We start from the raw sequence: 10,878 nt of genomic DNA, 5'->3' as shown, positions 1-10,878 counted from the left end.
TGCCAAACAAAACCAGACTCGTATTACATAAAACATAATTAACCTGTAGCACTGTAGTTACTTTAAAGCGATGCAATTTCTTAGTGAAGGAAATCGATATACGGTCGTTTGCTAACTTTCAAATCAATTAAAAAGTTTAGTAAAAAAAAATCAAAGAAAAATTCTACTTGTAGGGTGCTGAAGCCGACCGACTGATCAGATTGAACAACCTAGGTTCCTTCCCGATCTTGGTGAATAAATTAACTTTCATCGAATTAAATTTAAAAGAATATGTCCGTTTGTCTAACTAGAAAATTGGTGTAATGGTCCAGTAATGATGGATCATTAACATGCAAATATTCAATTCACGTGTGTAATACACACTGTGTATAAAATGAACGATACCTAGATAGGTATGCTATTTTCAAATAAATAACCAAATGAATGAGTATAGTCACAATATTGTCGAATTAATGTCGATAATAATACGTCCGTACATATGTTGAGTGTAACGTGTAATTAATTTCGTTTTTATTATTGAAATCGTGTATTTAATGAAAGTGAAATTACAATTTCTTCGTCATTATTGTATGAATTCGCACCGGATTTTTTTTAGAGACTGTCCACAAAATATTTCTTTCTTTTTATTTCATGCTATTCGACTTAATGTGTCGTTTGTAACACATGCCATGTGTGAGGAAAAAAAGCCAATGCCTAGAGATACCAAATTCACAAAAATAAATCGTCTAACTTTACGCCAAGGCTTGAGTAAGTCAGATTTTGAAAATTGGTTATTCTTTTCAGATTGATCTGAAATTTACCCGATCTGAATCTGATCTGAAGACTTGAATCTGATCTGATCTGATCCAATCTGAATGACCTGAAGTCCCAAGAATAAAATTTGAAATTCCAAAACTTGCTACTATTATAGAAATATTTTTGATTTTATTAGTTCCCCTGCACTCGCGGAGCCTTGCAGTTCAAGAATTTCTAATAAATTAGCATTTGTTTAGTCATACTGATTTTCAGATTTGAGTTTGATCCGAAAATTTCCAATTTTCAGTTTTCAGATGAGATCAGATCAAGCCGTGTGAGATCTGGATCTGAAATTTTCAGATCGCCTTTTTCAGATTCAGATCAGGTCAGAACGATCTGTTTCGAGCCCTATTCCAGAGGGTTTCAATGTCATTTGTATTTATATTTCAGAACACAAATAACTCGTTGTCAGTGGTAATTAATTCATGTGAATTGTAACACTGTATACACTGTATACAGTTAGAGGAACGGGTCAGAAATATTTTTTTTGTTATTTATGTAACAAGAATCATATGCTGGTATATTATCGGTTTCGGCTTCGTCTCGGATTGGCAATGTAACATCTAGTGCGATAATATACCTCTACTACTGCACTAGTTCGATAAAACTCCTTGCATATCCTTTATCGCACTAGTGCGATAAAATACGTTCAAACGACATTGATCACAGGCGTCTTAAGTTACAAATATCAAATATAAAAAAAATTATTCGACCTCTCGTGGGCATCAAATGTTTTTAGTGGTTTTTGTAGAGGGCGTCACCACGAGTAAGAATAACCTAACAAGAAAATATTTCGATTGGAAAATTTTTAATTTGATCGATTTTTCGTTTTTTTACCTCCGGTAAGCTTTGAAAACCTACTGGTTCCCAAAAAAGAATATATCGCTCAGTGATAGGTCCTATCTTCAGGATTTTTTGTTCCTGAATTCCGAGAACTTCAGGAATTTTAATTTTTGGCATTCTTGAAAATTCTCGTTAACTCCTAATTTTGGCATAGCTGGGGACAGGTTACGCCACAAATATGTCTATCGAAATATAGAAATGTTTCACAACTGGTTCACGCTCACAATGGGAATGCGGGATCGTACGGGAATAACGTCACAGCGATCTGCTACGTTTCAAAGCTGATGGTTTCATTTTCGTTCAGTCTTCTGAGTGCTTTTCAAACGCCCCACTTTTTGCAGATGGTCTATTCACACTAACAAAACAGATCAAACATTTTCTTTGGAAAATTCCTTTGATTTGGTCGGGAAAATTAAAATTTAAAGAAATGTTCCCGGAAGTGATGGTACAAAAATGGAGAAATATGGAGAATACGTACGTCAATATAGAGAAAATGGTACAAATAAGCTTACATTGTAAGTTTCAGTTCAATGTATTCTTTTGTCATTAGTTCTTTTAATGCGGAAAGCCATCTATTAAAAATTCCTTTTATGAGTTCAGAAAAATAAAAGTTTAAAGAGGTGTTCCTGGTAGTAGCGATATGAACTAACTTTGGAGCTTAATGTCATGATATTTTTGTAAGACTCTTTTCATGGAATTTCAATAAATAGACTACATATCACAAAAGACTTTTCTTTTTCCATTGTTAATTAACTTTTGAAAAGTCAATACAGCGTCTGCATTGTCATATCAAAAGTTTATATGAAGCTCTACGATGCCGGTCAAGCAAAAGCAACTATTTGAAAATGTTTCTTCGAATCAAACTCGGCCAGTGTTGTAGAAATTTTAATGGCTGGCATCCGTTGATGTGTATTTTATTGCAAAGATGATTGACATATATGAGGCTTCAAAAAGTTTGAAGCTGTTCGAATAGGTGGACATATTAATAAAGAAAATTAAAATAAAGATTGCATCACTTCTTCATATGCTTGCATTGTTATATCGTAAAATAATAATGAACACATAAGTAACTGAAAATCTTCAAATACAAAATTGTTGCAATGATAAATGTGTTCATTCATTTGCACTAGCACCGAAACACAATTACATGTAATCACGAACAACAACGAAATATTAAAGAAAAATCCGACAACAGTAAATAATTAAAGACACCAATTGACGGTGAAGATGAATTAAAAAGACAAAAGAATTTAATTTCCCAGAAGCATTACATTTCACATCTCGTGAATTTGACTTGACTTAAGGTATTCAAAGTATTATAGACACAAACTATATTTCCTCACGCTAGAAATATTGTCATTTCCCAGTCACAACCGTCCTATTATTGCGTATGCAGATCTCCAACAGAGTCATAATAACATGCCACACAGGTAGCTTTTTTCAAAAATTTAATGTGCAACAAGTTGTTCAATGGCTTATAGTTATTGGCAAGATCGAGGATGATGTACAGTCTATCACGAAAAAATTTTAATTGATGAGGCTGGAGCTTCTCGAAGAGTTGAAAATAAATCACTGGAAGTTTGTGATCATTTGTTGTCGACAACTGTGTCAAAAATAAGGGATGGGCTCTGTCTGTTAAATTATAAAGTAGAAAGAAAGTTAAAACAATTGAAGTAAAAGATTTTGTGTCAAACACTACGCGATACTTTAAACTTTCAAAAGTTTAACACCTAAAACATTTAGGAAATATGAAAGTTAGTTGTGGGTTGGGTAGGATGAGACTCAGGTTATTTGGTTTAAATAGCAATGCGAGTCTCAGAAGAATGAAGTTAAAGTTTTTGTGTGTGCTGTGTTGAAAATAATTCGATTAAAATAGACAAATAAACAGAAATTGATCGAAATTCCATACTTTATTGAAATACGATTTTGCCTTTGTGCATGTGTGCTTGTATTGTATAACTAACCCAACTAAATAAATCTATTACCCAATTAAATTACAATTTAAACTTAAATTGAATACGTAGTGACTATTCGCAGGCGCCTGCTAATAGCCAAATTATTACTAAAGATGCTATTGGCAGGCGCCTGCCAATAGCATTTTCTCTTTTACACAGGCTATTGGTAGGCGCCTGCCAATAGCATTTTTCTGCAGGTGAAATGGCCTGCCAACAGCATCTAAGAATTTTATATTTTACTTTTGTCCAATAGCGATGATATAAATTTCATCCACATCTTTTATCCATTTAGTGAATAACAACATTCACCAGGGTGCAAACACAAACGTGTTCATGTCCATGCATAGTATCGCTTATTTGGAAGCGTAACTGTGCAGGAATTCCTCCATGATATTCGCTAAACACGGGAATTGTGGTACCTTGAGTCAGTGACTCGCCAACTGTGACTGGACAGGAGCCCCTGACCAAACTGTTGCAAGCATTTGACGCTCCAGGTGGTAGAGTAACTGCAGAATGTATCAATGAAAAATAGGAAAATATTAGGGCGGCTCAGATTTCTCTAAATGTAAGCTTGAAATAATAAATTTGGTTGCACTTTACCTGGACGTTCCTGACCAAGAATAGTTGCAGTTATGGACAGTGTCAACGTATCAGTTGAATGAGCTGGAGCGAAAACATAAGATTTTTTTCTGAATTTCTTTCTCAAATAACCGAATGTGATTTTCTTACTTGCAGCGAAATCGACTTCATAACCAATTACGTCGTCCCGGTTTATGTGGCAAGGAAAACTAGCGCATAATGGGATTCGAACTCCTGTCGGTGCTGGTAGTCCACCTGGACCTGTATTCAACCAGAAAATTTGTTCAAACAAACAAAACTCAATTCAAATTAAGTTTTAAATTACAAGGAACGATGTGATGATGGCCAAAGACAACTGCTGGCAGCAATACAACGACCAGTAAGTAACTGAACATTTCAATAAGTTTATTCTCTCTTGTATTGGACGGAAGGCGACGTGTGCAAAACTTTTCGTGTAGAAAAGATCGGCAAGTAGTAAGGTGTGCAAAAGCTGTCCGAATCTACTGACTTTTTCAGCGTGCCAGTCAGTCGCTTTATAGCACCAGTTGTGCGATATTCCACTTGAACCGAATTCTGTTTTAGATAACTGAGTTATTTTGACAGACCTACTTGAAGATGATAAGTGCATAATGGGCGTATCTCATTTGATAATCTGATTTTTTAGTAGAAAAAAAAAGTTTCTGCCAAATAAGACCAACCACTCTAAACAAATCACACATCGGTATATCTGTACACTGAATTGTTCAGCTTGAATTTACATCAATATCTAAGTAATCTTCATGCATTCAATCTCCTCATGATTTATTTGATCCTTTGGTGTCAGTTGTTGTTATATTATGATATTTTGAACGCATGTTATCTGGGTACATTGTGACCGCCTCTGTCTGATTGATTGATAATAATTTGTATTTCGCATTACCAGAAAATTTAGAGATTAGAGAGTCGGATCGTACGACTTCTTATTCTTTCCTATTACGAGACCAGAAAATTCGCAATGACTTCCAGTCAATGTAAGATCAGGAAAGTAAGAAGATTATTTTGTATAAATCTGGTACAAAATTTGTACTACAAATACGTCAATCCAGAGCAGAAGGAGATTTGAATCTCGGTGTGTTTGGGACTAAACCTACCTTGCCCGTTTCTCTTCTATATAATCTCGGTGTGTTTGGGACTAAACCTACCTTGCCCGTTTCTCTTCTATATACTCATTGAAGAGTATAACCTGAAGTGAATCATAACTCGGTGTGTTTGGGACTAAACCTACCTTTCCCAAACACACCGAGGTTACACTCTTCAATGAGTATATAGAAGAGAAACGGGCAAGGTAGGTTTAGTCCCAAACACACCGAGACACACCGAGGTTATACTCTTCAATGAGTATATAGAAGAGAAACGGGCAAGGTAGGTTTAGTCCCAAACACACCGAGACAGAGGTAGAAAAGACGAGGAGGAGACGATTGCTTCATGGATCAGCGAGTTATGATTCACTTCAGGTTATACTCTTCAATGAGTATATAGAAGAGAAACGGGCAAGGTAGGTTTAGTCCCAAACACACCGACAATGAGTATATAGAAGAGAAACGGGCAAGGTAGGTTTAGTCCCAAACACACCGACAATGAGTCTATAGAAGAGAAACGGGCAAGGTAGGCTTAGTCCCAAACACACTTAGATAAGTATTTCTAAAGAGACCGAACATCTGACCACTTGTAGTGACCTCGACAAGAGAATTGTAAATTTTATAGAAACGCTGTCAGATCAGAGAACATGATAATCTTTACGGATGAATTCCTCCATGAGCGATTTTCGAAAATGATTGTCTCTGTTAATTTGCCATTTACATTACTTTGGAAATCGTTGACAAGCATATAATAGCTAACATGGACAAAAGGCTAATCAGCAATCGGTAGCATAGTCACATAAACCTACCGGTCCTGAAACAGTATCTAAATCTCTGGCACATTTTGAAACAATAGAACCTAAAAAAAACTGAAATTAAAATGAAATGAAGATGAGAAATCGAAAACGTGATGAAAAACTTTGCTTTCCTCTTGCATTGTCTGTTGTAAGCATTTTAGTTGGAATTGAATTATTGTTGTTTGATCGGAAGATAAGTAAGTCGAGAATGAATACTAAAACTTTTCCGTATACACATCAACATCAATTGCTAATGTGTTTTGTTGCGTCATTGAAAGTTACTGTAGCAGAATGTATTTGAAACGAAGTAAAGTTCATGAATGCGAAATCCTAATCATAAAATGGAAACTTCAGAGAATGTAAATATAAATAATATGCAAAATACGTTGGTTTGTGGTCTACGTTCACTTTAGTGAATTAATTGCCGCCTTTAAATAAAATCGAAATTAATTGATAAAACATTTGGAATTGCAGATGGTAGAAGAAGAATTCATTTAAATATTCATTCAATTTCTTACATTCACACACAGACTTGAACGGAGTGAATAGAAAATCAAACATCGTGTTACAAGAGACACCAAAGAACTCGAATAATCAAATTCGGAAAATGTACAGAAAGTCTGTCTTTAATGCGAGAAAAGTACATTCAAAATGTAAAATGTAAAACATTTTGTGTTGCTTTTTCGTTCCTTTGACAATTTTACAAACAAGTTGCTTTAAGGTCGACAGGTTTTATCAGTTCAAGGCTGGTCGTCTGAGACAAGAAAAGAATAAATGAAATGAAAAAATACTTTCACTGGTTAATTTTCAACTATTAAGTCACAATGTTCGTAGTAGAAATGTAATTGTTTGTTGATTGTTCTGTCCTATAGTATAGTTCCATACAGAAATGCAGTATAGGATACTGGATGGAATTCAGACTGAGTATGGGTTCATATTAGTGACCTTGTGTAACGACGTGAGGTGTCGGTTGATTGGTATAGATTGTAGAGTTACGTAGTTGGACTCTGCATTAGTTTGACCGTTTAGTTTTCTAAGAAATTGTTCAAAAATGTTTCCTCTGTCGACCACGGTTACAAACGAAATAAAACCGCGAGCCTCATGCCTGTTCAAATAATCTTAATTGAAGAAATAGTGAGATTCCAAGGAAATATGAACTTTATATTAAATCATCTCGAAATACTTGATACCCGTACATTGTATCAACGCACTTCAAGCATGAATGGAACTGGACAGTGTGTCATACCACGGCAGAGTAAAATAAACCAGGCAGGAGCGGTTCATTTTCGAAACGTCAAATAAGGGACCTAATGCATTGTATGAAAATGAACTCAAATGAACACTGACATAAATTGAAAAATTTTGTTCGCAAAAAATATTGGGCTTCTAGATTATTCAGGTCCCTTGTCAAATCAGCGCTCCTGCCTGGTTAACTTTACTCTGTCGTGGTCATACTCATGCTTGCAGTGCGTCGATTGTACATATGACCACAAAATTCGCGCGTAAATACTCAACGAATCTCTGGTTAATTTATGTTCCAATAATTCTAATTGAGGTGAGGATTCACTCTGTACCATGTCCAGTCCATGGTATCAAAGATTATATAGAAAATATTTGTACAACACATTACGTACTTGCACCGATTTCATAACATTACACAACAACGTTAACGATTTATCGGTGTGTAATTTTCCTAAAGTAAGATAAACTTGACTTATTATATTCGATTATTCGATCGATTTTCCGCTGTACATATACATCCGTTAATCTAATAGTTCGTAATAAATTCAAGCCACAAAGTAAATGGAAATCATTTAATAAAAACGGAGAACAACACACCGAATAGAATTCTCTTCACAAAGATATTCGATTCGTTATTTTGAAACTGAACCGAAAAAGTCGAGGGTTTTTCTTCGCTCGTTCGTTTTCATAAGAAGTTCGATTTCCTATTATTGCATGTTTAGATATTACATTAGACGTGGTTACATGGTATGAATATTTATTAGACGAACGTTCTTAAGATGTTGCTATGAAATTTTTTATTATCTTCTTTTGAAATGGGTCCGTTACGTTCGCACAAAGTGTCACAGATTTTATCAGTCTTAGGCCTCCTAGGAATTGGATCTCGAAATTTACTTTCAACAGCAACAAGTTTCAGATCACCTCAGTTTGTGTGGATATATGCTTGAAGAGTGAAGAGTTTCAGAAACGTCCAGTCATCTGCCATAGATTCCGACGACAAAAAGCACTGAGCGGCTCCAGTCAGCTATATCTTATATTCAAATAAGTATTTTACTATTATACATACACTAGCCGTTCCTAAACGACGTAACAGACTTAAATTGATCGTACGGGTACGTGAGCACCAACCCAAATTTTCAATATTTTGTTTTCATTTTATACTTTGCTATGTCTAGGGGATTCTCTTTTCAAAATCCATCTTCACTTCTTACACACGAAATGATTTTCCCGAACAGAGCCCATCGATGGTACACTTCATTCTATATACAAGTTTTAATGAATATCTCGTCGAAGGATATCCCATTTTTATTTATATATTTACTTGTGATACGATATAAGAAAATAAGAATAGTTCTTGTTTACACCCGTCCTTCAACATTTATTTACCTTTCGCGATGTATACACAGATTCGTTTCAACGTTTGTGTTGTGATAAGTACTACAGTATCACTTGTCAACCGATCCTTCATTTAAGCCTGATAAATTTTACGTGTTTTTGAGTCAAAAAGCTTAGTTTTTATCAGGGCCGGATTGGCTCGAAAAAGCTCTTCGGGTGTTTTATGGGGAAAGTTTGAAAAAAGCCCTTCATTGCCCTTGTTCCATACAAAAAAGAAAGCCCTTCAGGCATCGCCCAAATGACCGTGGAGGCAGTGTGGCTGGTTTTTATCACTCTCTATCTACTTTCGGTAACTTAATAACGTTGAAGTTATAGATTCGAAAAAATACAGACTAGATTCACTTAACTTTTGTATTCCATCTGCAAAGGTAAGCTATTAAAAGTTATTATGGTCAATACCACCTTTAGCAGAGGATAAGCGAATTGATCAAAGGAAGTAATAGATTGAATATTGGTGATATGCTTGCCGTGTATGAAAGTATGGTTTTCAGTCCTGAAGTAAGACCCAAAGGGAGGATTTATGTCGGTGCAAGGCAATGAATTTGTCGTTCGCATATTTTGCTGCATCTGCCTTTACCAATACGTGATCATAAAGTAGAGTAACTTCTTCCCATCAATCAATATTTAATCACCGAAAAGCGGTATGTTGTGCATATTAGAAATATATTACATGCATTCCATTCGTGTGGGTCTATAAAACTTCCCATCAGCCATTTATGGCTTCTTGCACATCTTATGTGTTCTTTGCGAGGTTGGATACATTTTTGTAAATAATAGGGAAAAAAATATTTCAATATGGGATATAGTCTCAACGGACTAGCCGCGTTGAATGTGATAGATGGATAGAGATGATTTGGGAAAGGAATAATGTTTTAGTGCAATGATGTAGTATATACGGTATGTATAGCAAAGTAAACTCCGAATACAGCAATTTTAAGACGAAGAATCAGAATTTGCAGTTCAATTCGAGTTCAATTTAAAGTGCATTCAAGTGCATTTGAATGCGCTTTGGAAAATCGTCGATCTCGTTCGATAATATTTTTTTTCTGCAAAGACGTGGTCATGGAATTATGTTAAGTAACCGATTGGGATATTCATTTAATAGGCCCTCACAAGGCTGGAAATCCGCATTTGTTTTCAAACAGTTCGTCAGCGCACTGATTAATTTTTCACTATCCTATTGTAAAATGAACACTTTTTAACTGAAGCAGGTGCACCGTGTAACCGATGTAATTTAAATTCCATCCGATTCGATTAAATTCAGTTCGTTTATATTTTAATTTATAGTTTTGAAAACAATTTGAACAATTTGAAAATAATTGGGCTTTTAATTACAATGAGAATTTCAAAAACGCCAACTCATTCATGAACCCAAACCACCGCGTACCATCCACTTACAAACCCACACCACCCCGATTGAATGAAGAGTGTACGCCAACAACAATTATTTTTTTAATATATTTTTGTCATGTATATGTAACAAAGATCGAGAAACCTTCACGAAAAGCTTAAACTCTTAATATTCTTGTCATAAGTTACCATCTTAAGATCCATATGCTGGATGGGGTGTTTATTCGGTTATGTGTGGTATATAAAGCGAATAAGCGGAAAAGTTGCTGTTGTGGGTATACCTTTATGTCGGGATTGTAGTAAGTGTTTCGTTGCTGATAACAACTATTACAAAACATCCATCCATGAGTAACCGCAACCCATATAAATAAATCAATTTCAGTATACGCATTAGGCATGATAAGTTCGGCAACCCATTCGCCATCGAGTCATCACTGTGGATGAAATGATGAGGGAAAATGGTTGTCATCATTTCCACTTTAAGAAAAAGAATTAAATTCGATTAAATGGCAGTACCTAACCGTTTCATGAACTGGATGTTTTTTTCTTCTCTATGGTTCAAGTCTTTTACAAGTACTTCAGTGCAGGTGTTAAAATGGCATAAGAAACAAGTAGTGGTGTAGGTACTTCATTGTTAACATAAATACAAAACTTTGCACTTGCCGATTTTTATAGAAAAATTCATTGTACCAGATTATGGGATTGTGTTGTAGCGTTTGATTTAGTTTCGTCTAGAAAGTTGAAAGCACTTTTTACGAGACGTGCAATTTAGCAAATTTTTTTCTTCACAATTTTTATTATTCA

At 35.1% G+C, this 10,878-nt stretch overlaps 1 protein-coding gene across 1 annotated transcript; it reads right to left on the bottom strand.

The window, feature by feature from the left end:
• Positions 1 to 3,529: 3,529 nt before the first annotated feature.
• Positions 3,530 to 4,691, bottom strand: LOC119085925. Its single transcript, XM_037196476.1, has 5 exons — positions 4,498 to 4,691; positions 4,323 to 4,433; positions 4,194 to 4,256; positions 3,814 to 4,099; positions 3,530 to 3,650 (listed from the first exon to the last, which is right to left on the bottom strand). The coding sequence occupies exons 1-4, from the start codon at positions 4,565 to 4,567 to the stop codon at positions 3,882 to 3,884; spliced, it is 462 nt and encodes a 153-aa protein (XP_037052371.1). The 5' UTR covers positions 4,568 to 4,691; the 3' UTR covers positions 3,530 to 3,650; positions 3,814 to 3,881.
• Positions 4,692 to 10,878: the final 6,187 nt, after the last annotated feature.

Source organism: Bradysia coprophila, chromosome IV (assembly GCF_014529535.1).
Source record: "Bradysia coprophila strain Holo2 chromosome IV, BU_Bcop_v1, whole genome shotgun sequence".
Classification (NCBI taxonomy): domain Eukaryota; kingdom Metazoa; phylum Arthropoda; class Insecta; order Diptera; family Sciaridae; genus Bradysia; species Bradysia coprophila.
Note: the sequence above shows the minus strand (reverse complement) of the source record. Positions and strands in the feature narration are given on the sequence as shown.

Coding starts and splice junctions, on each gene's coding strand:
- LOC119085925 (XM_037196476.1), bottom strand. CDS start 4,567: ATGTTCAGTTACTTACTGGTCGTTGTATTGCTGCCAGCAGTTGTCTTT. Junction 4,434..4,497: donor CCATCATCACATCGTTCCTT/GTAATTTAAAAC, acceptor GGTTGAATACAG/GTCCAGGTGGACTACCAGCA. Junction 4,100..4,193: donor TCTTGGTCAGGAACGTCCAG/GTAAAGTGCAAC, acceptor TACATTCTGCAG/TTACTCTACCACCTGGAGCG.